We start from the raw sequence: 26,202 nt of genomic DNA, 5'->3' as shown, positions 1-26,202 counted from the left end.
TTTTGGCTGATTCACGTAAATTATTTTTTCCCTTGGCTTATTTCTATTTTTTGCTCCAAAAATAATGAAACACCATATTAATCTATTGAATTGAATTCTACTTCTCTTCATTATTTGTCACCGATCTATAGTGCTTGTAACACAATTGCGGGCGAAGGATTGTATATAAGGGATTAAATATTTAAATATTTTATTCCAAAATAATTGAGTGAAATTATGATTTTGCCAGATATGCTTTTTATCTTTATTTTATTTTTAAGTTTTTTGGGTATAATCCAGATAGCTAAAGAGATTGAATAAATGGGCTTACTCACATTAATCTCTACCAAATTGAAGCCAAGCCCATTTCTCGATGTTGGACACCGCCTGCGACCCTATCCCCATCTGCCCCCTTCTTGATGAAATTAGGTGCATTCGGTGATCAAAATTTAGTCAAATTGTGTAACCAATGGTTATCAAATCCGCGTAAAATTGTATAGGAACTAGGAAGGTTTCATTTCTTTAGGTTGGCTTTTTTCAAACCCAACAACACAACACAAGAAGAAAAACGGCCTAAAGAGACTCACCCACCCCCCAATACATCGAAAGCCGCCCTGAATCGTCAAGGGTACGGTGTGGGGACTGGGAAGTGGGAAGTTATGCAAAATGGGGGATGGGGCGGGGACCATGTTGGTTTTACTCTTTTCCTTATTCTCTTTGTGTTTGTCTCACCAAGAACCTTTGTTTTCCTCACAAGTCATAACTTGCCAGAGTCTCCATGGCCAGGGGGCAGAGCTTAGTTGAGACAAGGGAGATCATGGTCCCCAAATTTTTGTTAAAAAAATTAGTAATACTTTTTCAAAAATTAAAAAATAATTCAGTTGACTCAAATACTTTACTATGACTTAAAATATCAAAGTTCAATCTTCATCTCTTACTTTTATTACATAATAGTTTTTATTTTTAAACATTCAAAACATATTGAATTTGGACTGAACTGAGTGTTTCGCATTTCGTAGCTCTCTATTCAATAAGCAAAACTCCCTCTACCTTTGAGTTCAAATAGAAAAAATGAGGTATTTTTTATTTATGTAATTTAATATTATTTTTATATTTTACTGTTTATTTAATTTAATTTTTTATATGATAAAAAATATTAAAATATTCACTAAGTATTGATATTATTTTATTTGTATAAATTGATAAAAAAATTCAATAAATATTATAAATTTTAAAATTTGTCCTTCTAACTTCTTTTTTATATATTTTATAGGATATATATTCAAATTTTTATATAAAATAATCTTAAAAAAATCAAAGATTTAATGCATTTTTTAAGAAAAAGGCTAATATTCAAGAAGGAGAACATATAACTTTTATAATATCAACACCTGTAGATAATTCTTCGACTTTAATGAATCACGAAAAAAATGAAATACAACATTCGAAAGTTCAAAGAGTTGCATCTGATGAGTTTGACCTTAATTCTTTGGAATGAAACCCTAGAAAACGACTTCAAATTCGGCAATATCACCCAAATCAGAGAGATGAGATTAGACGAATTTATCTTAAATGAAATCCATATCAAAAACATCTTGACAATTATCTTTTATTTGACCCCCCAAAATTGTATTTCAAGCTCCGCCACTGTCCATGGCAGAAAGGAGCAAGGAGCTTCTTAACTTGGAGCACAAGGCCACACCCCTCTCATCCTTAGGTCTATTTTTTTCTCTCTTTTCTTTTTTATTTATTTTATATATATTTTGCTTTAGATATCTTATTGTTGAAGTTTGATTTTTTTTATTTTTTTCACTTTTATGCAGAATCCACACTTCTTGTTTGTAACGGCAAAAGAGAACAATGCATTCAAGCTAAGATACTTCCTCCTAATGGCACTCCTCTTACTTCTCCTATTCCCAAAAGCCAACGTACTGTTTTAAATTCATCTCAAGTTCTTATATTTTTAAATTTTATTTATTTATTTATGGTGGAAGTAGGACCTATGCTAATACTTAAGTTCATTTTTGTTTAATAACACTTGGCTGTTATTATTCTTGTGGTATTTATTTATTTAAGTATTTAATTATTCATGTTGGGTTTTGAATAGTAGTACTATTATTATTGAAGGTAGAAATAATTAAAGATCTCAATGAAATATTTGATTATTGATAGTTTTAATTGTTTAATAATTTGATAATAGTTATCTCTCATTGTTAGTAAATCATATAATTGAGTAAAAAAGAATAATTGGTAGATCTATGCGGCCTTTTCATTAGTAGTTGAGATTAGTCCATATTCTACCTGAAGAAATTTTATTTTGAAACATTGTGCAATATGGAATCAGATGATATTGTTTTGAAATTGTGAATGCTTTATCTTTTCTAAATTTTGAATTTGATTATGTTATTCCTGGTTATTCAGCTGGAAATATTAGAGTAACTGGACAAATGAGAGAAAGATTATTACTAATTATGTCAATTGCTCTGAAATTTATTACTTTGCTCTATCATCATGTTTATTTGACAGCTGTGAACTAACAAACTCTTATCTTCGCATTCTCTACGTTTTTACTCTCGTCCTCTCCTTTTCCTTTCATCACTTCCCCACAAGTTTGAGCATATAGATAATATTTATCAAGCTTAGAACATAAATAACCTATAGAAGATATTATTTGATATTATGAGATATTTAAGGATAAACTACTTCTCTAAGACTCACCCTCAAGCTAAAGTTACTAAGCTCTAAGCTTTTTACAATAATACTTGTGGAAATATAATATGAAGATTAAAGAAAGGCCATCTGTATCTGCCGGAAACATGTCAAGGCCAGCAAGAACTGCTGAAGATGTGCAGGGGTGTCAGGGCCAGCAAGAACTGCTGAAGATGTGCAGGGGCCTGTTGCGACTTCTGGAGTTGTGCAAGGGGTAGCTGGGACTGTTGATGACTTGCTGAGACTATCCAGAACTGCTTGGGCCAGTAAGGAGGTAAGGAACCTAGGAAAGCGACTTGGTTGAGCAGTCATCGTCTTTCAAAGAGGCCATAAATAGCATATAACTGGCAAAGACTGTGAATGACAAATATTACCGTTGGTATGGTTCACAATGGGAGGTTGGAAGGAAAACACAACCCAATATTCATCACTTTGGCTGTGTTTGGTTCTGAGAACAGAACAAGATAAGACAGAACATTGAGAACAAGACACAATGGACAGAGACACAAAGATTAATGTTCTTGTATTTTGTTTGGTGATAAACTAGAACAAAATATAAAAGTCTAATTTACTCTTATTTTTTCCATACAAAAATTTAGGAAGAAAAATATGACGAAAAACATAATTTTGAAAATTTGGTAGAAATATTGAAAGAAAAAATGAAAAATAAATTGTCTCTTGTTAGTGTTTCTGTATCCTTGACAGAAAGGACGCAAAATACACTAATTTAGTGACCCTACACGCATTGTCTCTGTCTATGTTTTATCTATCAAACATAATTTGTATCTCTGTATCTTCAATGTTCCGTGCCTATAAACAAACGCAACCATTGTGCTAAGAGGATTAGATTACACAGAAAACAAAAGGGTCAGACTTGCACTATTAGAAGCAGGAGATCAATACTCAAATAGTCATGGCACCCATTTGGGATAAATCAAGTTTGATACTGTAGTGGACTAGCGGCTTGATCAAGGAGATAAACACATATGCAAAGATAGCACAAAGAGGTGAGCATTGAGGTGTCAGTAGCTGCAGGAGTTGGCAGCAGAATACAGTGGTTGATGTGCCCTCAGGCACTAGTGGAAGTGAAGTCGGTGACTTGTTTGTCAGAGATATGTTGAATGTGGCAACACGTGGCTTGTCGAAGAGCAACACTGTTGACAAGGTTGGAGAGGTTGGGCATTGCTGGATGCCAAGGGTGTGGTCTTTGGTCAGATTTGACAATGGTGGATGGCAGCAGCGCCGCAACAGTTTTCAAGGAGGATACCATATCTTTGATGTTATATTAAGATTCATGGTTACTCAGCTGGAAATATTAGAGTAATTAGACAAGGGAGAGAGATTATTACTGATTGTATGAATTGTTATGTATCGTTACAAGGGAAAAGGCCAACATATATAGAGAGGAGAGTGATAAATCTAGAGTACCTTCTCAACTACTCTCCATAAATGCACCGTCCAAATTACTAACCACTATCTAACAATGATATCTCTCTTCATATTTCAACACATTACTCTTGTTTGCTTCTAGTGTCTCAGCCTATTTTATTATTCATTCAAATTGCTTAATTGGACTCAATATGATATGGTATGCTTTTATAAGTTTTACAATCATGCTGATGCATATGGCATTCATAACCCCCAATTACATTGCCTGCTAGTGAGATGAATCATGATACTTTATAATTGTGAATAAGTTAATGAGCATTGCAGTTGGACTTGGATCTCAATAGGGATATAGTTATTCTTTGCTAGTGCCAGAGTTGTTGCCCATAAGTGTGTCTGATACGTGCTTCAAAAGTTTGTGTCATGAATAGTTTAAGTATTATTTAGTAGTTATTAGTTTATATTTTTTAAATATTAGAGTGTTTAATATAATTTCATGTACTTTAATTTTATTTATTTAGTTAGTAGATTGTGTTTTATGTCAGTGGGCATAGGGTTTTCTTTATTTTAACCTAATATGAGGTTATAAATATTTCCTAAACTATTGTAGTCGTCATTGAGAAATTAGAGGTGTGAAAAACCACTTTTTTGGTTTTGAAACCATGACATAGACAAGTGAGGTCGAGTGAGTCACTCTCTTGTTGCATCGGAAAATTGGATAGAAGATTGAGTGATTTCCTTCGATTCAATTCCCAAATTATAGTGTTGACAAGTTAGGTTGAGAGAATCCTTTTGTTGTTGCATCAAAAAATTGGATAAAAAGTAGCGTAATTCCCTTTGTATTCAATTTCAACCTATTCTGTTGTTTTCTATTTTAATTTCAATTTATCTTTTTATTCAATTTCAGTGTTTATCTTTTTGTTTATCCTTCGTTTCGTATCAATGTCTGACTTTGATGTGGTCTTATTCTTAATTTATTTTGATTTGTGTTCTTAGTTGGCGCTTTCAAGTGCAATGCCAAAAGGATTGTCTGCATATTCCAAGCTATTGTTATAACTTAGAAGCGAACTAGTTTAGGTTGGGAAATCAAAATTTGTGATCTTATATTTGTAGTGATGGCAATGAAATAAGAACCTAAATATTTGATGGCAAAATCTGTTTCATTGGTCTGTGGGATTTTCTTGATTAGATTTTCTCTGCTTGTTCACATGTTTTGTTGTTTTACTGTTCTACATTTTTAGTATGGGGTTAGTCCCTTGTTCTTAATTAAGTAGTTGTTGATGTTATCAGTAGAAGATAACTGAATGCTTTTATTGTTGATATACATGATAATGATTTTCTTTTTCACAATATTTCACTGCGGACTTTGGTGTTCAAATGAAACTACCTAGTTAATACTTAGTACAAGTGAATATTATAGTTGTAATCACGGAATATCTATTTTCTTGTTGCTTTGTTTTGAAAATTTGTAGGATCATCCTAAGAGTTACAATATTGAAGAGCTCACTGGAAATGAATCCAAAGTTATTGAAATGGTAATTCATTGTTCAATCCGTGTCATATTTCGATGTATGATTCGTGCTACTGACCTGCAAATAGTTGATTATTGCATTGGTTTTTTTGCTCAATCTTTTTCTTTTTAAGGATTTGATGCTTGGTGTTGCGGATCTTAATACGCCTGAGGCTGTGGCTGCTGCTGAATCAGCAATTTCCAGTTGTCAGCCTGCGATTTCATTGGCCGCTGATGGCAAAGACACAGACACAGATTCAGATGAAAGCAGTGCTGAAGATGATAACGAGGATGATGGAATCAGAAGTGGTGATGCTGAAAATGATGGTAGAAAGCCTTCATCTCTTGATGATGAAAAATGAAAGGGAAATCATAATTCCAAAAAACGAGCAAGGATAGTTGAGCTTTCCTGAACTCGATGGTGTGTGGTAACTGGTAAGGGGTTATGAGAACTAAATGCATGAGTTGGCGTATATTGTTGTATGTACTTACTAATATGATATCAGCAAGAATCAAAATGCATCTTTTACATCTAGGGTAGGAATATATTATTTGATTTTGGCTTACGTTTGAGATCAAACAATAGCAGCCTCCATATCTGAGTTAATTTAATGGTAACTCCTCAATGAGCTATGCATGTATTTATGCCCTTAATGGCAGATATGCTCTTGCTAAATTTCAGTGTTTTAAACTTTTAGAGCCATTTTCCATGCAATATGTTAATTTATGCAATCTGTTAATTTTCAAAACAGCTGTGTTTCTACTACAAGTTATAGCAAGTGATGAGTTTAATTTTGATGCATTGACAGTGTAAACGTTTTACGCAGTTGTTCATTTTTCATTTTTTTTAATGATCATTTACAATGTTAATGTGAAAAGTAATATTTTTGTTGATATCGGGTTATATAATTGGATGTAAGTACAAAACTGTTTTACACTGATATCAAAATTAAATTCAGCAACTGATAACAAAATGAATAGTGTAGTAGTTTCAAATAGGTATGAAGTTGCAAACTTAGATAGTCACCAATAAATTTCATGAATGGAGTGATTTCCCTTATGTATTTTTCAGCTTTGTCTAATAAAGTAGTATATTAACCCAAATATAGTACCTATATACTATATAGCATAGTTGACATGACATTTTCTAAAATTAAAGGAAAATGTATTTCAATTTTTAAACATAGTATTTTGAAACTAGCGAGGATATGGATCAGTAATTGAGGTTTCATTGACTGATTCTTATGCTGGTCCTTTTGTCGATGTGTTTGATCCTGTATTCAGAAAAAATGCAGGTTCTGAAGGTACTGCGAGTGTGATCGAATGATTATTAAGCATGAGTAAAACTGTAGCCATGGTTGGTCTATCAGCTTCATTTGCTTGAACACATAGTAAAGCAATGTGGATGAATCTCATTATTTCATTCTGCGAACTATTTCTTAATGTGGTATCTACAATGTTTGAAATTGTTCCATCCTTCCAATTTCTCCATGCCTGCAAGAATTTTCTCAGATTAGTATCCTTTTATTAATTTGTGCTAACAATTAATCTTCCGAGCCCTTGTTATTAGGTCTTTGTGGTAACTCTTAAGGTACAAATAGATAAGGAAGGCATAATGAGAAAACAGTGATGACTTACAAAGTTCATGAGAGTCTCTGGATTCTTACTCTGACAATTGCCACTGCTTTTCTTGCCACTTACAATCTCAAGAACTAATACACCAAAACTATATACATCCGACTTGATTGAAAATAGTCCATAAAATTGATATTCAGGTGCCATATATCCACTACATAACAAGATAGGTAACATAGTGTCAATTAGTAAGCTTAATGATATTAATACTAAAGGAAAACTAAGTAGATTTTAATATATACTTACTAAGTTCCAACAATTCTATTTGTATTAGAGTGAGTTTGACTTGTAGCAAATAGTTTCGCAGTACCAAAATCTGATATCTTAGGATTCATTTTTTCATCTAAGAATATTTGCTGCTTTGAGATCACGATGAATAATATGCAATCGAGAATCCTCATGAAGGTAGACAAGGCCTCGAGCAATACCTCCAATGATTCTGTGGCAGCTTTTCCAATCCAAATTTGCTCTCTTGCTGGGATCTACACATGTATATATTCAAAGCACATGAAATTTAAAATGATCTCATTAAACTTAATTTGAAACCAAAATGAAAAAAAATAGAGGTATTTAAACCTACCAAATATAAAGTAATCAAGACTTTTATTGGGTACAAATTCATAGACGAGTAACCTTTCTCTTCCTTCCAAACAAAAACCAAGTAGGCTAACTAAATTTCGATGTTGAAGCTTAGCCAGTAACAACACTTCATTCTTAAATTCTAGGTCTCCTTGATCAGAACTCCTTGCCAACCTTTTTACAGCAATTTCTTGTCCATTAGTGAGAATACCCTAACAAGTAAAAACATACAATACATATAGCCAGAAATTATTTGTCAAGAATATATCTGTGGTGGCTCTTATTATAGTAGTTATGACACTTTAGTAACATTTAAAAATTATAGTTAAAGTTAAAGTCACATTTTTTTTACTATTTGGCTACACTTTTTAATTTGAAAAAAAAAAAGTGTGATCAAATAAAAAATGTGATGTTAAGTTTTGAAAGTTTTTTTTTGGTGCTTTATCAAACTTTCATTGCCACCACAATCATATCATAGCGATCCTATAATTCACCTATCTAATATTACTACTATAACTGACCTTGTAAACTGCCCCAAATTCACCTTGTCCAAGCTTATTAGCATCAGAAAAGTCATTTGTAGCGTCTCGTATACTCTCCAAGTTAAATTGTAATGACTCAACAATTTCCATATCTTCAGTGTTATCATCCTCTGGTGTTTGACATGGATGACAATTTAAATTAACCGGGTAATTCCCAAAATTGATAGAAAGAAAAAAAGTGAGTCTTTTTATGTTATAAGAATACATTGTATTTTTTTAGTATTAAGAAGTGTTTAGAAGTTGCTTTTTCAAACACAAATTAAAAGAGAGTTAGAGATAAACAATACATAATTTTGTTTAGTAGTTGAAGTATGTATAAAAAGTTTTCTATTTTAAGCGGAATATTTTTTATTTTCTGTCTTATAAAAAAGTGAAAATAATGGAGAAGAAAAACCTAGAAAAAACACAAATAAAAATTTGTCCTACATGTTAAAATTGCTATTAAGAATTAAATCAAACATTGAATGAAGTCATAGATCAAATTAAACATTTCAACTCACTTGAATTGCTTTTCCTTTGCTTCCTCTTTCTTAGATACCTGCTGCGGATAAAAATAAACATGAACATAATCATAGCCACTATAGATACTGTTATGGCGATGACTAGTACTGAAGTGTGGCTCTTTCCTGCAAAATTTCATATATAATCCTTAGTGGGACATAAGATTAACATCAATTTTTTAATTAGATACTTGTAATAAAGTTTAATATTTTTTTAAAAAATAATAAAAGTGCATTAAGCTACTAGGGTTGATACAGTGATAAGAAGTTCGAACAGTGTAACAAAGAAAGAAAGCATAGTGAATTTATCTTGATAAACAAGTATTTAACAGCAGAAGAGAAGAGTAAAATTATGCTACCATGATTAAAGTGACTATATATGTATTGTTAAAATTAAAGTAATATTTTTTTATATTTTAATAACACTTTTTTTAACAATACTTTCTATACAAAGTGTTATTTAACAATAGAGTTTTGCTAGAAAACTAACTAGGAGGATAGCCAACTAGAATCAACTAGTTGAAAAACAAGAAATCTGTTATAAAAAAAATCTCTCACCATTCTAATTTTTTAAATTTTAAAATTAGAAATATAAATGATTGAATTAAGTTGGCTTAGGTAATAGATGGCTCCTAAATTTTTTCTTTAACAATAAAAGAATATTATTTTAATTTTAAAAATATTTTTTAAAATACTATAATTAAGGTAGCCAACACAGCATGACATACTAGAACAACTCCTTTGGACATAATGCATTTTATGGACTTTACTTTTTTTATGTTTATTACGGATAGTAAATACTTCCTGAAGACGGGTTAGTTACAGAGGTGGTGGTGGGCGGCGGAGATGCTGGCGGCGAAGGTGGCGTATACGCCATTGGCCCATAGAATTGATACGATGTCTCAAATCTCATAAAACAACTTGGCCTAACAACCCTGCCACCCATGCTATCCTTACAATAATCTTTTGATATTCTTTCAATAGATTGAGCTATGCAGTTATCACAATCTTCTCCAGACAAATCAGGCGTGAACTGAACAAGACCATAAACATCATCAAAATTGGGAAGACTAAAGTTTCCCACAGCATACTTTAACCGAGAGTCACCAGAAGAAGCTTTCCTTTTCAAGCCATTCAACAAATCGTTCAATTTTGTATTGAACTCATTCAAATCCGTGGTGTTTTTGTCGCTTTTCTTGTAATAAGCCGGTCCATTGTCCATCCGATCGAATATGCTGCGATTCGAGTATCGTAGCATGCATAGTTCGTCGTTGTACCACCCGATCGGCACCTTGCGATTCGGACAAACCGCCGTGAGATTGGCTCTGGATTGGTTTAGGCAAGTTCGGCACTGCTCCGGCTTAATGTCTCCTCTACATAGTCTAATGGCGTATACTCTGTTTGGGTACTCGCCGTATGAGACGTTGTAAAAACTGTAATCGATTTCTTTGTTGTTGAGAATATTTGACATAAGAGTGTTGAGGTTGGTATGATAGGTGCTATTGGTTGTGTAGTTGCCTTCGATATCTATGGTAATGCTATGCTCATCACAGAAGTACTGGAACTCCTGCGAAGTTACTGAAGCGTGTGATTCAGATGCTAAGTTACTAGCAGCGAAGAGAAGGCAACATAGAAAGGACAATGTCCTTAAAGAAAGAAAGATCTTCATGGTTGTGTTTTGGGAATAAGAAGTGATACATGGGGAAGTGTTTCTTTAATGGAAAAAATTTAAGGTCAATTATAATGTACATCTGTAAAGAATAATGCTACTGTATATAAAAATTAGTTTTCAAAGTCAGTCATAGTATAAAATATATGTTCAAAAATAAATACACATTAAAATAAAATTAAACTACACATATATTTATAATACATTTATAACTGATTTTAGTGTATAAATAATATTTTTTATATATAAATTTGCATAAAATTAAAAGAGTAGATATTTTTTGTCCATGTATTTTTTGACATGTGTCTATATTTCTGTGATTGGAAGTTGGCTCCCACCTTGGTTTTAGAGTCTGAAGATGAGGAAAGTCTATTTGTTTAAAGTTTGTTCACGACTTCACGGTTCGCCTTTACATATTAAAATTTGGTTTTTATACAGGTCTCTTAAAACAGTTGCAGTATTTATTTCACCCTAAATCATTAACCCCGCTGTCGCCGCCTCCCTCTTCTCCCCTTCCTTCTCCTTTTCTCTCTTCCAACACCAGCAGAGGCACCACCGCCGGCATTGTTTCTATTCTCCACATCTCCTACGCCGTTCACCTCTTGCGTCGCCGCTCCTGTCTCTCCCCCTTTGGCTGCTGCAAGCGTCTCTTCCCGCTTGCCCATGTCGCTGCCGCCAGCGTCTTTTTGCCACTGTTGGACAAACCTTTGAACCCGTCACTTGACCGGTTCAGTTCTCACAACCTTACTCTCTCATCCACTCACACTCACTCTGCGTCTCTGCTTCGCTTCTCAGACCTCCTTGCCGCCACTGCCTCGTCTCCACTGTCCCTCGACATCGCCTCTCACCACTCGGTTTGTGGCCTCGCCTCTTCCTCTGAGCCTCCGCGTCTTGTCGACTCACCGTGCCTCTCTCTGTCGCCGTCAGTCCGTCACGGTCCCACTGCATTGCCCCTCCCTTTCCGTGGCCAATTTACGGTCTATCTGCAGCCAGCAGGTAGGCCGTTGCCATTACCTCTACTCTTTTTTCTTTTTCTTGATGATATAATGTGATTTTAGGTTTAGGTTGGGTCTTTTTGATACAAGTTTAGCTGTGATTTTGGTTTAGGTTAGGTATTTTTTTAAGGGTCAAGTATATTTTTGTCTTAAAGTATGTCAAAAGGTTGAAAAATATCAGCTTTTATTTTATTTCAATTTTCTCCTAAAAGTTTTTGATTTGCATGAAATGTACCAGGAAGCTAATCTTTTAAGAAATTTAGGATTAATTCAGCAACAATTTCTTAAGTAACCTTTTCACACAAGCAACTGGCCCCTAATTGTCAAACATTATTGCTAAATTGGTCATAAATTTCTTGAAAATTTAGCTGTTGGGTAATTTGATGCAAATTAAAAACTTTTAGACAAAATTAAAACAAAATAAAATTTAGTATTATTTTTGAAAGTTTTGACAAACTTCAGGAGAAAAAGTATACTTAACCTTTTTATGAACTGTTGGCAGCTAGGTTTAGTTTGATTGTTATTTTTTAGCATATGCATTATGTTGTATTAGACTAGTTAATGGTAGATTGTGTATTTTTTGACATGAATTTGTCTATTTCTCAGGTATGACAATTTGTCTTCTGAAATTCTGTTTATTACTATTTAAACTATGTTTGAATTATAGATAAAGACAATATTTATTTCGATTTAAGTCTTGACGACAATGAATATTATGCTTGTAATATGGTTGAAGAATATTTAAGTCCCTTTTTTTAAAATTTTCTTTGAAAATCCATAGATATCCACTCTGATCCGAGATTGGGTGAGGAATTGGTACCCGTCACTCGTCAGCCCCCTGGTTCGCCATAACCCGCCTCAGACCATGATTTTGAAAACTGGACCGGATCGGCAGGTTGAACCGAAACCGGAGACCAGCAATGAAAATGGTCCGATCCGATGCTAATAACCGCTCATTCAAAAACCACTTGGAAACCGCTGAACCGGTCGGTTGGATTGGATTGGTAACCGGCCGGTTATTGTTAAACGGCTCCGTTTTGACAATGTTCAGCCCGCACTCACTCACCCCCCTTCCCCCAGCACTCCCCCTCGTGCTGTCGGCGCAGTTCAAAATCACCCAACCATAACCCTAGGTTCTCCCTGCAACGGTTCTGCCGCAGTGCCACCGCCGTCCGTGCTGTCGGCGCCTCCACGTTCTCTCTTGTAGATCGGCGTCCTCCTTCCCCCTGTCCCCGTCATCCCTGGCTTCTCTGTTCAAGGCTTGGAGCAGCTCGTCGCCGTGTCGCCGGTCGCCGTTCGCCGTCCGTGTCTCCGTCGAAGGTTAGCACTGCTTTCACTTCTTCAGTACTCTTCCTTTTATGCTCTGTTTGCTGAGTTTTGAATGTGAAATTGTGAATGGATTAATGGAAATCAAATAATTGATTTTGTGCTGCTGCTCTTTTTTTAATTCCTGATATTTTTGTTGAAATTTTCTTGCTGCTGCTATAAATGGATTAGGGATTACTTGTTGCTGTTTTGTAATTAGGGATTATGCTCTGTTAGCTTTATTGATTTCAGGTTTAGTGTGATTAGGGATTACTTGTTGCTGTTTTGTAATATTTGTTGCTGAATGCTAACATGGAAATCAAATCAAATACTGTTTGTTGCTGAATGTTGAATGCTGAATGCTGTTGGTAGTATTAACTTTGTGCTGCTATTAGTTTTCTGGCTGTATTGTTGCTGTTTTTAATTTTGTGAATGATATATTAATTTTAGTTATGGATGATAGTATTAATCAAGAAACAATTGGTGATAACAATGCATTTGTGAATAATAACTTGCCTGCCAATCCTCTTATTTCGAATAATGCTGCTAATCCTAATCCTCTTAGTTTTTCTGCCAATCCTCTTATTTCGAATAATGCTGCTAATCCTAATCCTCTTAGTTTTTCTGATTAAAATGAATGATGGAATTTTTATTGTTGTTGAATTCTTGTTGTTGTTGAATCTTGTTTCCATTGAAAAAAAGAAATAAGAGACTAAAAGGAGAAGAAAGCTTCCACAAACTATAGAATATTAAGAATTAATTCCCGCAAAAAAACATAAGCAAATGTCATGAGTTATGCAAAATATATAGACTGTTAATAACCAGTAGCATAAACAAATTACATGAATTCCAAGTTTTGAAGGTTATTAATGATCATGTTTCACAGCAATAGCATAAGCAAAATGTCTATGCTTCCACAAATTATAAACTCTTAGTATCTAGTTTTGTACAAATATTTTCTTTGTTTTAGATGTTGAGTGTTGCTAATTCCCCAAATGTCAATGCTCAATCCTGCATATTTGGTCTATGTTCACTTATCTTTTCAATCATTTGGTTGCCAAAGAATCAATAAAATTTATTATTTTTTTAAGGATATTCATTTATTTTCTTAATGAGCTTCCGGTCAATAAAATTATTGAATGTGACCTTTATGATGTATTGCACATAAGATGCTTTTCCATTAAAATTTAGCCATATATAACGGTCGTATATATTTGGTAACAATTGTAATTGGAAACTTTCAACGGGTACTTTCTCAGGTTTTTAGAATTTTGCATATTTCTAATAAGCTTACTTGCATAAAGCACCTTATAATTTATTTATTATTTTATTTTAAAACGAATTTTTTTGGTTGAATTACGGTTAGATCGATTAGACCAATAAACCAGTAAATCAGTTATTAGAACAGTTCGATGACCGTTCCGGTTCTCAGAACCTTGCCCCAGACACATGAATGAATCTGATCTGCAACTCCCCCTTCCTCCTCCATTGCTTCCAGGTGCCAAGCCGCTCTGAAGCTCTGATTCCTTCTCCGTCTTGCTTCCCCAACCGTGGTTTCCTTGACTACCCTACCCCAAACAATTGGGTAACCATGAAACATTGAATGATTGAAACCACCCGTGGTTTGCTGAGGAGAGACTCTATCCGCCTTTGCTTTGAAGATGTACCTTACTGCTCCGGGAGGCGTCGTTGTCCAGTGACGACTCAGACTCTTCTGCCGCCAACCTCGCAACTCTGTTCGCAAGTTCATTTCTCTCTCTTGGTGTCCAGGTAACTCCAAGCTCCTGCTGCTCTTGCAACAAAATTCTGATATCTTTTACCCTTTTAGGATGGCGTCAATTTGCTCTTGGAGATTTCCCTGTGCTTGAACTAAAATTTGGAAGTCTGATTCCCCGTTTCCCCCAATTGCAGATTTTTTTTTGCCTAATTTCTTTCTAATCAATGAAGAATTACCACCTTTGGAAAAAAAATAAAATAAAACATCTTTTTATTTATTAAACTAAGAACACCCAATTGAAGGGAGTTAGCATATTCAATTCAAAGTCACTTCAACATGAAAGCCTCTGCTCAGATGAGTATACTGAAGTGTCTTAATGTTAATGTTTAAGATTAATGTTGTCAACCAAGCTGCTCTTTTTAATGGAGTGCTCAGTTTTTTAAATCTTCACTGAAGCTTTGTGACTGAATTTTCTATGACCATCGTCAAAATACTAAAAAGCAAATCAGATCCATGTTTGTTGGCAAAGGATCTTTGTAACAAAAAAAAGGTTTCATTGGACTAGTGTGAATGGATTTTTTCCCTCTTTTTTCCTTTTCTATGTTGGTTAAAGAAAATTGGATCCTTAGGAAACCGTGTGTTTTTTTTGTCACATTGCTTTGCATTGTATCAAAAACTGGATATTTAAATTTCCTTAGATTTGACGTTCTAATCAACCACAAAGTTATTAATCAGTTAATCTTAGCTCGTTATTTGTTTGTAGATATTTTAGCTAGAGCTGTTCATTATAATCCAAAAATTGATCAAACCGGTTAAAAAATCTTATCTGATTTAAAATAACTGATTTTTTTTAAATGCAATTTTTCTTAACCGTCGTTAACCAGGACCAAACCTAGTTCCTAATTTCTCTCAAATTGGAACTCCCAGTTCTCCAAGCTGGCGCATAACACATTGGTGTTCAACTCTCTCTGACTCTCTTACGCCTCTAGGGGAAGGACATCGGCAACCTCGCAGCACCACCAATCACTTCTGTGTATGTGTTCCGATGAGGTTGCTTCCTTCGCTGTAGTAGGTGTCTTCTCTGCTAGCGCAACCCTTTAAGCTTCACCACCACCGTTCATCACTTCATCTTTCTTCTGGGTATGGTGTTTTTTGCTCCTTCATACACAATCTGTTGCCTTGGAGTTCGGGTTCTTGGGGTTTTGTAATTGCCTTTGTCATTTTCTTTTTCTTTTGTTTAAATCATATAGTTAGAGTAAAATTCTTAAATTAGCATCTTGTGTTAAAATTAATTTTAATCTACCAGTTATGCATAGCCCTCTTCTCTACTGTGTTCTACATTGCTTCTCACTTAGGTACCTACATAACTGTCATTGGTCTTCTTTGCAATAGGTACTAACCTTTGACTTTATTCTACTCATTAACATATCTGGAATTTTCTTTGCATACATTTTCACAGAGGTTTAATCTGTAATTCTATATAATGAAATTATAACAACATGGAATTAGAATCACTCTTGGATAAATAGTGACAGGAGGCATTTTGGATATCATTGGGAACTTGCAACTGATTTGTGTAGCATACACACTTCACATGCAGAATAAAATTAGTATCTATTTAAACTTGAAGTCTTGATGGTGGCTACTTATATGATTAAGGATTATAGGAACAAAGTTGAATCTGAGTTGACTAATATCTGCACTGATATCATGGCTCTTATTGATGAACACCTTATTCCATCTTGTTCTGGTGGTGTACCTAGTGTCTTCTTCTATAAGATGTGAGGGGATTTTGTTCTCTCTTTTCATTCTCTCTAACGTCTTTATGTTTGAGGAATTTGGAATTTGATTGTTTTTGTTTTGTCATTTGCAGGAAGGGGAACTATTATCGGTATCTAGCCAAAATCAAGTATGTTGATAAGAGAAAGGAGGCTGCTGATCAGTCCTTGAAAGCATATAAGGTTTTCTTCTATTTATCTATGTGCTTTGAGGGTTCTTGATATTGGTTCCTTGTCATGCCTTCTTGTAGTGTAATTCATTCATTAAACCAGAGAGGTAGCATATTTCACTTCAAAGTTACTCCAAGACGGAAGCCTCTGCTCAGATGGGTATATTGAAGTGTCTGGGGCTGCCCAGGCATCAGGTTTTCACGGCCAGAAAGTATCTCAATGGTAATGTTTAGAATTAAATTTCTCAACCAAGCTGCCTTTTTGTAAAGCTTCATCAAATCTTTTTTTGTGATTGAATTTTCTATGACCATATATCGAAAATCAAATCAGATCCATGTGTGTTGTGAATTAGATCTTGTAACTGTAAAAGGTCTTATTCCTGTATTAGTCACTGGACTGGCTTTTCATTAGTTGAAGTTTTAAAAGCCAAATATTCTTAATCATAAGACTTCGAAATCAAGTTGTAGAGCATGAATGAATTACTCCCCCCCTTTCCCCCCTTTATTTGTATGATTTATTCAATTGGACTGTTTCTAAACTGTATATGTATTTTGTGGTCCTCATTGATCTGTTTTAATTTTGAATGCAGTATCGAGCTTCTCCTGTCTTCACACAGCACAAAATTCCTCAGTGGAAGCTCGCTCACAAGATGAGGATGTGGTGATTGCTTTGGGAAGTAATGTAGGTAATAGGGTTCATAACTTCAAGGAAGCCTTGAAAATGATGAAGAAGTCAGGCATACAGGTCACAAGGCATGCTTGTTTGTATGAGACAGCACCAGCATACATTACTGATCAACCTTGCTTTATCAACTCTGCAGTTAGAGCTGTTACTAAACTAGGTCCACATGAATTATTGGCTGCACTCAAAAGAATTGAGAAGGACCTCGGGCGAACCGACGGAATAAGGTATGGTCCAAGGCCAATCGACTTAGACATTTTATTCTACGGTAAATATAAAGTCAGATCTGATATTCTCAATATACCTCATGAAAGAATTTGGGAGCGGCCTTTTGTTATCGCCCCTTTGATGGATTTACTGGGATCAGCTATTGACAATGATACAGTTGCTAGTTGGCATGCATTTTCGAGCCATTCTGGTGGACTATATGAATTATGGGAAAAATTAGGTGGGGAATCACTTATTGGACAGGAAGGTATATGTAGGGTAATGCCTGTTGCAAATGGCTTACTTGATTGGTCCTTGAGAACTTCCGTTATGGGCATCCTTAATTTGACCCCAGATAGTTTTAGTGATGGGGGGAATTTCCAGTCTGTGGAATCTGCTGTATCGCAAGTTCGATTAATGATTTCAGAGGGAGCAGATATAATTGATATTGGTGCTCAGTCTACGCGACCAAAGGCATCTAGGATCTCTGTTGAAGAAGAATTAAGTAGATTAATCCCTGTCCTAGAAGCTGTAAAGTCAATGCCTGAGGTAGAGGGAAAGCTCATATCTGTTGATACTTTCTACTCTGATGTTGCTTCAGAAGCAGTTAGTAGAGGGGCTCATCTTATAAATGATGTATCTGCAGGGCAGTTAGATCCTAATATGTTCAAGGTCATTGCAGATCTAGATGTTCCTTATGTTGCGATGCATATGAGGGGGGACCCATGCACTATGCAGAGCAGTGAAAACCTGAAATATGATGATGTTTGCAAGGAGGTGTCCTCCGAGTTATATTCAAGGGTTAGACAGGCAGAACTGTCAGGAATTCCAGCATGGAGGATTATTATTGACCCTGGTATTGGATTCTCGAAAAAAACTGAAGACAATTTGGATATCCTCACAGGACTTCCTGCAATCCGAGCTGAGATTGCCAAGAGTAGCTTTGCCATCTCTCGTGCTCCTATACTTATTGGACCCTCAAGAAAGAGATTTCTAGGTGACATTTGTTCCAGACCTTCTGCTGTTGAGAGGGATCCTGCTACCATTGCTTCTATAACAGCGGGTGTTCTGGCTGGAGCTAACATTGTTAGGGTGCATAATGTCAAAGATAATTGTGATGCTGTGAAGCTGTGCGATGCAATTCTAAAACATAAACATTCTGCCATGAAATCTAGACAATGAATTTGTCACCAACTTTGATGTTGAATTCTTTTTAATACTCCCGTTTGATACATGGACTTGGCTTTATGCAACGAAGCCATTGCTGATTTTGTTTGCCATGTTGCCAGTGCTGACTGGAGCAGAGAAGCATGGAGTACAATTAATGGAAGTGTATGTCAAATGGGAATAAAGCTTACACACGCAAAATAATCAGCATGTCCTTACCAGTGTTGAATAAACTTTGGGTAATGCTGAGATGAAGAGTGAAGATTGCGTTTTTTTCTTTAGAATAGAAAAAGTCCACCAATAAAATTTATCATGTGCATTATCTTCACTCTTGACCCAATTCTATTCAACTAAGAAATTCCCATAAACCTTAGTCTTCCTTTGTATTTGATTCTGAAATTTGTTTCAACATTTCACTTGTAGCTTTTGATTGACAGATATTTTTGGTCATAATTCAAAAAAGGATCTGTTATATCCCAGGAGGAAAAGAAAAAAAAAAGGTGAATGTCAAGGTATTTAGCTTTTAGCTTTCCACGGTTTGAGACCATATATAGGGTCTGTTTGGGAGTGATGGTAGAAAAGGCAAAGGAGAGAAGGAATGGCACAAATTAGAGGAGATTCCGTCATTTAAAAATTCTTGAAAATAGCCTTAAGTGTGTTCCTTTCTTCTAATAAATAGCTTAAGCTACCAAAATGGATTATCATGGTAAATCTGGGAAAATAAAAAAGCTATCCTGACTCATGGGAGAAAAAAAAAAAAGAAACCAGTCTTCGTAACGCTTGTAACTGAACTAAGAAGAGTATGTGCTTAGTTTGTTAATGAATAATAAGATATTGAAAGCACTTATGAGAGAGAAGGAAAATATCCGTTCAATTATATAGGTAACTGACAATAACACATTAATTTACCATTCAATTCCGGAAAAAATGCTCGTGATTCATCCAGCAAAAGGGGCATATCTCGGTTAATTCCGAGGAAAAAAAAATTGGAATTATATGCAGTTTAGACATGATCATAACCTTTTGTAATTTAGCAAAGATGCATAAATTTTGTGAAAACTTGTAAGAAAAAATCACAAACAGTATCTTACTAGAGGACATAGGAGAAAATACAAAATTCAAACTCCCAACAACGATTCGTGGAACGGAATTTCTTTGATATCTGATCTTGACGATGCCATTGATATAGCCAAAAAATGTTAATACAGATGCCTAATGTTATAACTAACAACGGAAAAACAACAGCAAGGGCAAATATATAAATAACACTCAGTTTTCTGTACACGGGATGAAAGCCTCACTATGATTCTATGCGAAAACACAAGGGGAAAACTAATATTACTACGCGCATGGATCAACTAACAGGCTCTAATGCGTCCTCAGGCTCTAATTCTCGGTCACTCTTTATTGTGCGGTACTCGGTTTCAGTAATTGAGCGTATACCATTGTCGTCGGGAATCACGTCATCCATATCTTCGCGTGGAGGAAAGCCACGCACTCGGCCTTGAATCCATTGGTCTACAACCCCACAATCAATTGCATACTTGATGCTACGCTCCAGGTATTCTTTTTCAGTTATGAAATCAGGCTGAACTGTTAACATTCGCATGAGAGCTGAAAAGAAAGAGAAGACGCCATTAGTTTTGGGATAAACATGAATTTTCATCTTAAAGCCACTCTTAACAGTTAGAAGTTCATGCTAGAAAGTATGTATGTGCAACTCTATATATAATGATGTTGATTTACTTTATCTTTGAAGAGAAAGGAAGAAAAGGGTTTGAAGAGTATCAGTGAACCTATTTTACTTTTCAAACCTTTTAATTGCTTCCCTTCCCCCCTCAAAAGCTGAACTCAGAAGACGCAAACACCCCCCAAAAGAAGCAAGAGAGGTCCTTTTAACCAAACATGCTTTTAAACACTTCCAAAGGCTATATATACAAGTTCCTTGCAAATTTATTGACTTGAAAGCTATTCATGTCAAATATTCTTTCATAACAATGTCAGACATGATTTAAAAGAGATTTATTGGTCCTTTTTTTAAGGCAAAGACATTATTAAATGTAAATTCACTATAAAGTACCTGCAACAATGCCATCTCCAGATGCTGACATATCACAAGTGAATGGGGTGATCGGAGGGTCCTCCATACCAAGAATAGCACCATCAAACTCCTGAGTGTAGTAATGTATCTTGGAAGTTCCATTAGTCACAAACAAAATCTTAAGCTTCTCATGCCAAAGTGGTGCTACCACTTCACGTTCATAATGGACAAACTTGGACCAATCGTTATTTTTGGTGTCAAATTCTTCTGTTGGTGTGATCCCACATAAAAATTCTAGTTCTTGCTTAGTGACCTCAATAATGTCTGCTAGATTCCATACTTTCTGAATGAAAGTTTTAGTTTCTTCCCTAGATTGCCATAGTGGCATAGGAAGGTTCAGATCATAGAAAACAACTGCTCCAAATTTCTTCGCAATCTTTATCGCTTGTAGTGTAGTGGATCTCATGTTACGATCAAGCAAGGAATGTGTGCTAAAGTAGAACATTTTTGCCTGCAGGAGATGTTATTAAATTATTCAAGCAGTGAAAAACAAAAAGTATCAACATCAATCAGAGGACTTAAAATGCAATAAGGAAAGCAATCATTCCTGTAATGGCGGCAACATTTCATATTTTTACTTTTCATTCAAATGCAAATTACTGTAACTAACATGTCCATCAACAAAGCACCATATCAACAGACTAAGTGTTGTAAAATACAGAACAACACATTAGACAATAGGATAATGAAATAGTTCGTTGGTTAATCTTCCAAGTTCTGATTTTGCTAACAATGGATGATGGTTCCAAGAAATGAAAAAAGGCATTATCAAGCTCTATAATGGTGTTATATCAACAATAATCAGCCTATAAGGCTATAACCTACCACTATAAAATATAAACTTAAACGGGCTTCAAGTTAATACCTCTTTCAGCACATCAACATTTATCTCTGTCTTTGTCAAACAATCTTCAGCACAGGGTTTTACGCAACTCATTTTCAGTTTACTCCTTTTACCAATCTTCATCGATGACGCAGCAGTAGACCTTCTACTATCAACACGGACTGATCGGGTTTGAACTTTATTCACATTCATATAATACAACATTGCTTGACCATAATCGTCATCCCCAAGCTTTCCCATGAAAGCAACCTTACCACCCAAGCTGGCAAGAGCAATGGCAACACTACCAGCCGAGGTACCAGGGGCCCTAACAAATTTTTCAGGGCTCCACAATGCATCCTTCATTGTTTCATGAATGTCATGATTTATAAGCCTATTGGCTGGCCTCCCCGAAGGAACAAATGAATACTGTGCGGCTCCAAAGCAACAAACAAGGGGAGGCCAACCATAAGTATAGCTAATATCTTCTTCATCATAATTTACCCATTCTAAGTCATCATCACTTTCATCATCCACATTTTCAATAAAGGAAGTCTCCTCTTGGTCACTTGTTTCACCTTCGCTAGCCTTATCCTCTATAATTACCTTCTCCTCCTTAGGTTTCCTTCGTCTTCGAACCTTTTTCTCTTCCTTGACTTCCGTATCTTCTTCCAAATCAGCAGATACAGATGTAACTATAAATGATAGCAGGTTTAGACAACACTTAAAATAAAGCATATATGTCACAGATAAATCATCAGCATCAAGACTAAGGCACCTTTTTTTCGAGTCCTTCGAGTTCTCTTCTTGGAATCATCGCTAGAGGAAGTTAAGCCTTCATTGGCGGAAGCATCAATGTTCTCCTCAGGGGACCCATCTGTGGATTTTTTCTTCGTCCTCGCTGTCACCCTCTTCGTTTTAGATGATCTAGAAGTCTTCTTTTCCACCACTGCATCATTTTCATTGGACTTTCCTATATCAGAATCAAGAGAAGCTTTCCTCCTAGCCATTGCAACATGACTCCATTTACATCCGGACCTTATATCCCAGGGAACCAAGGTTGTTGTCAAACTCGAGAGTCTTACAGAGATAAACTTCTACTAAAGAATAAATGTTTAGTATTCTAAATCAACAAACATGTCCACTTAGCGGAAAGTTAACAATTTTACAGACAATTAGCTTAAAACTCAAATCCATTTGTTCCTCTTACATGTTATCAACATCATCATTGCCTTGAAGATCAATCCCATGCTTCCACACACGATCACTTACATTTCGGAATGCATTTTTCCTTCTAGACCTAGGAAGATACAACATTATCAGACATCCTGAAAAATATATCATATTATCAAATCATCAACATCAAGTTCTAATATCAGAATCCTAAATCCCTAATTAGTAACTAATAACACACATTCATACAAGATAAACACAGCCTACAATCTCTATAACCATTAACAACAAATAAATATGTTCAGATTTGCATTATAATGATTAATGGCAACCTGAAGTTGTGAACTGGTGGGGTGGATGAGATAGAGCAGGGAGTCAGAGAGAGAGACGGCGGAGGCGATGAACGGAGTCGAACGAGAGAGAGAACACAGCGGTCAGCGACGAACAGAGACGAACATGACAGAGGGAAGTCAGAGAACAAAGAATGACCACAAGCCGTCGGCATCGAACAGAGACGAACAAGGAAGATGCAAAGCCGAACTGAGAAGAACTCGAGATACTAAGAGATAGCGGAAGAGACAGACAACCGCCACTAACAGAGGCGACGGTGGGAGAGAGAACGGGAGGCAGAGGTGAGAACTGAGAAGCGAAGGGTTTTAGTGTGTGCAACGGCAAGAGAAAGGTGTAATCCTAAATCTTATGATGAAACATAATAAAATAAATAGAAAAGGACAAATAGATCCCAAATTTTTTTTCGATATTTTTGTTCTTAAAAATTAAAAAAAAAATTATTTTTTTATAATAATATAAATGAAGAGCTCACATACAAACGAAATATTCATATCTTAACGTAGTCTTCATATATTGAGTCTTGGGAGTTTATTTAATTAGATGTCGTTATTGAAAATTTTTAGATTATATTTATAAATTATAAATTATTATTTACTTAGGTTATTATTTTTAAATTTTAAATTATTTATTTGAGTTTTTATATTTAAATTATTATTTTTAAAATTTTAAATTATTTTATTTAGATTATTATTTTTTAAATTTTAACATTATTTTTTAAAAAATTATTAATTATTTTTAGTATTATTTTTTAAAATTTTGTTGATTTTTTTTAAATTGCAGCTACATAGTTCTTTTAAAGAAATTTATAATTTTAAAAAGATTTATGTTAATTGTACCTCGGTTGTTACATACTAATACTACTATAAAGATTTACGTTAATTTAGAGTTTTAAAAATTATTAATATATTTATTTACTTTGTCCACAAATTTAATTTAAATTTAAATTAAAGTCAATCAAATTTAAAAAATTTTAGTTATGAGTCAACTATAAAAATATAAGTTATAATACCCGGTCTAATCGAAATTAATTAAATAATGAGTTAAGTAGGAGCAAATATGGTTGGAAGATTTGGCAATTGGAATTTGATGATTTAAATATGATATTTGGATTCAGTGAATTTTTCCGTGTCGGAAGACATAGTTTTCTGCGTAAAAGCGCGCAACGGAATTTTGACCGGAAGTACTGACTGAGATCTGTCTGGTACTGCAGCTGAGAAAATTGATTATGAGTAAATAAGATTAAGAAATGAGGAATTATAATTAGGGGAGGTAGAAATATTTGAAGTACGATTTAGAGCGCTAATCTTAAAGGTTTTGGTCCAAAATTGGACCAACGGACAAAAATAAGTAAACTGGACCTAAGTAGGCCCAAGATCCAACATATATAAACATTAATTATGAACATTTCAGCTCATTTTGCCCTAAAGAATGAGTGTTGGGCGCTGAATTGAGAAGAGACAAGAGAAAAGAGAAAACCTAACTCTCTTTGATCTTCTAATCACCATAACCTGAGCTACGGAGCTCCGATTGACGAGCCGTTTGCGGCCACGCGTCGCTATTTTCATCATCTACATTTCTATCTAAGTTTTGTGGTGAGTATTCCATTCATCTCTGCCCAGTTTTTGAAATTTCCCACTGTTACACGTTTTTGGGAAGTTAGTGTTGAAATCTTGTGATTTTGGGTGTTTAGGGATACTCCAACATGGATTCTAAGTGGGTTCTATCCCTACTTCATATGGGCTGAGGTAAGAAGTGCTCAAACCCTTGTGATTTGTCATTTTTATGAGCCCTAGGTTGATGTATGTATGTGATATTGGTTATATTAGTGTATTTGATGATCTTGGTGCACAATTGGGAGATTGGTGTTGCTTGAGGAGCTTTGGTGAGGCTTGGGGCTAAGGTTGGTGGAGACTTCTAAAAAAGAGGCTCAATTGATTTGACTACAAGAGGTACGGTTTAAGTTTCATTTAAGCACCGTGTGGTGTGATGAGAATTCCTAGGCTAGGTGCCCCTAGAATTAAGTTTGGATTGTGTAATTGGTTGGTGCTAATATGCATAGTGGGTATGTAATGTGAATTAATGATTGGGTTGAGAATTGTGTGGCCTTGTATGCTTGGTGTATTGAAAATTTGATGTTTTGGGTAATGAGTATTGATTTGTGGTTTATGCATTTAAATTGTGAAATTGGGCCGGAGGCCGTAAATTTTGGGCCGGAGGCCAGAAAGAGGTAAGAAAGGTAAGTTGATGTGTGCATTGTATGATGACACAAGTGATTGGATGAATTTCAGATAATGAATATATGAATGATTGAGTTGGTTATTGAATAATGAGGTTTGAGGAGTTGAAGTGTGGAAATTGGTAATTTTGGGTGAAATTGTATAGATGAAGTATGTTTGATTTTGGTTGAGATATATTATGTGGTCATATATGTGAGTATGATTATTGATGCTTTGATGGTATGATAATGCATGAGAGATGTGTATGTTGTGATAGATGCTTGAGGAATGATTAAGGTTGATTTGGGGGTGAAACCACGTGATAGTGAGTATGATATTGATTATGTATAATGATGGTTGATTGGAAATAGTAGTGTTGGAAATTGGGATGAGGAAGGATGTATGACATGTTGATATGTTGGTAATTTAGCCATTTGTTTGAAATGGGTAAAAATGGTTGTATGGTGGTTTTGTGAATCGTGGTAAAATGTTAATGTATGAGTTGAGGAGGCTTGATGTTGATTTTGGTATATTTTGATTGATTTCAAAAAGGGTTGAAACTAGCATGTTTTGGTTGATTTTAAAAAGGGTTGAAAATGGCTTATTTTGAAAATGGCACTTTGTGGTTTTGTATGAAAACATGGTTTTTGGGCATACTTTGATGGGACATAACTTGGACTCTGGATCTCCGTTTTGTGCCAAACTTGTTTAGAAATGAAATTGGATCCGGGATGTCCATGGTGTTTGAAGAACGGGTGAAAAACAATTTAAAATGAGAAAGTTATGTCCGTTGGAAGATTGGGGGTTGAATCTGTGAATTCTGCAGCTTTTAACTTAGAAAATTTTTAGCAGAATGGCCCTCGCGCGTAGGCGCACTTGGCGCGTACGCGCCATTCTTTTGGAAAACGCTATCCACGCATGCGCGTGGTGTGCGCGGGCGCGCCGATGTGCTGCACCCAATGCCCAGCCATTTTCCCGAGAGTTGTGCCAGAGTTGTGCCAATTTTGT

At 35.2% G+C, this 26,202-nt stretch overlaps 3 protein-coding genes, 1 long non-coding RNA gene and 1 pseudogene across 16 annotated transcripts; 3 read left to right on the top strand and 2 right to left on the bottom strand.

The window, feature by feature from the left end:
- Positions 1–1,629: 1,629 nt before the first annotated feature.
- LOC107494292 (uncharacterized) lies at positions 1,630–3,490 on the top strand. Its single transcript, XR_008000476.1, has 3 exons — positions 1,630–1,696; positions 1,803–1,907; positions 2,841–3,490. It is a non-coding gene; the product is annotated as an uncharacterized LOC107494292 (long non-coding RNA).
- Positions 3,491–3,802: 312 nt separating this feature from the next.
- On the top strand, positions 3,803–6,049 carry LOC127739760 (uncharacterized). The gene is made up of 3 exons (XM_052263076.1): positions 3,803–3,985; positions 5,547–5,609; positions 5,719–6,049. Exons 1-3 carry the CDS (start codon positions 3,803–3,805, stop codon positions 5,944–5,946), a joined length of 474 nt encoding a protein of 157 aa, XP_052119036.1. The 3' UTR covers positions 5,947–6,049.
- Positions 6,050–6,826: 777 nt separating this feature from the next.
- LOC107494283 (cysteine-rich receptor-like protein kinase 44) lies at positions 6,827–10,509 on the bottom strand (annotated as a pseudogene).
- Positions 10,510–12,548: 2,039 nt separating this feature from the next.
- Positions 12,549–18,597, top strand: LOC107494290 (folate synthesis bifunctional protein, mitochondrial). Of its 12 annotated transcripts, XM_021124917.2 has the most exons (7): positions 12,549–12,824; positions 14,308–14,579; positions 15,411–15,666; positions 16,056–16,307; positions 16,400–16,487; positions 16,578–16,697; positions 17,065–18,597. In XM_021124917.2, the coding sequence occupies exons 6-7, from the start codon at positions 16,631–16,633 to the stop codon at positions 18,543–18,545; spliced, it is 1,548 nt and encodes a 515-aa protein (XP_020980576.1). In that variant the 5' UTR covers positions 12,549–12,824; positions 14,308–14,579; positions 15,411–15,666; positions 16,056–16,307; positions 16,400–16,487; positions 16,578–16,630; the 3' UTR covers positions 18,546–18,597. The 12 variants fall into 12 exon arrangements, with proteins under 12 accessions (XP_020980576.1, XP_015970829.1, XP_015970825.1 ...); XM_016115343.3 differs by lacking the exon at positions 16,056–16,307 and having other exon boundaries at positions 16,400–16,435; positions 16,556–16,697; XM_016115339.3 differs by lacking the exon at positions 16,056–16,307.
- A 1,077-nt stretch (positions 18,598–19,674) lies between these two features.
- LOC107494289 (fructokinase-like 2, chloroplastic) lies at positions 19,675–23,317 on the bottom strand. 2 transcript variants are annotated; one of them, XM_016115332.2, is made up of 6 exons: positions 22,960–23,317; positions 22,665–22,754; positions 22,233–22,492; positions 21,497–22,149; positions 20,611–21,082; positions 19,675–20,144 (listed from the first exon to the last, which is right to left on the bottom strand). In XM_016115332.2, exons 1-6 carry the CDS (start codon positions 23,130–23,132, stop codon positions 19,885–19,887), a joined length of 1,908 nt encoding a protein of 635 aa, XP_015970818.1. In that variant the 5' UTR covers positions 23,133–23,317; the 3' UTR covers positions 19,675–19,884. The 2 variants fall into 2 exon arrangements, with proteins under 2 accessions (XP_015970818.1, XP_015970819.1); XM_016115333.3 differs by having other exon boundaries at positions 22,665–22,782; positions 22,960–23,088.
- Positions 23,318–26,202: the final 2,885 nt, after the last annotated feature.

Source organism: Arachis duranensis, chromosome 6, assembly GCF_000817695.3.
Source record: "Arachis duranensis cultivar V14167 chromosome 6, aradu.V14167.gnm2.J7QH, whole genome shotgun sequence".
Classification (NCBI taxonomy): domain Eukaryota; kingdom Viridiplantae; phylum Streptophyta; class Magnoliopsida; order Fabales; family Fabaceae; genus Arachis; species Arachis duranensis.
This window is presented reverse-complemented; position numbering and strand designations above follow the sequence as displayed.

Coding starts and splice junctions, on each gene's coding strand:
- LOC127739760 (XM_052263076.1), top strand. CDS start 3,803: ATGTTGAATGTGGCAACACGTGGCTTGTCGAAGAGCAACACTGTTGAC. Junction 3,986..5,546: donor ATGTTATATTAAGATTCATG/GTTACTCAGCTG, acceptor GAAAATTTGTAG/GATCATCCTAAGAGTTACAA. Junction 5,610..5,718: donor AATCCAAAGTTATTGAAATG/GTAATTCATTGT, acceptor TTTCTTTTTAAG/GATTTGATGCTTGGTGTTGC.
- LOC107494290 (XM_021124921.2), top strand. CDS start 16,631: ATGGGTATATTGAAGTGTCTGGGGCTGCCCAGGCATCAGGTTTTCACG. Junction 16,698..17,064: donor GGCCAGAAAGTATCTCAATG/GTAATGTTTAGA, acceptor TTTTGAATGCAG/TATCGAGCTTCTCCTGTCTT.
- LOC107494289 (XM_016115332.2), bottom strand. CDS start 23,132: ATGCCGACGGCTTGTGGTCATTCTTTGTTCTCTGACTTCCCTCTGTCA. Junction 22,755..22,959: donor CCACCAGTTCACAACTTCAG/GTTGCCATTAAT, acceptor GTATCTTCCTAG/GTCTAGAAGGAAAAATGCAT. Junction 20,145..20,610: donor TGGAGATGGCATTGTTGCAG/GTACTTTATAGT, acceptor CTTTCTTTTCAG/CTCTCATGCGAATGTTAACA.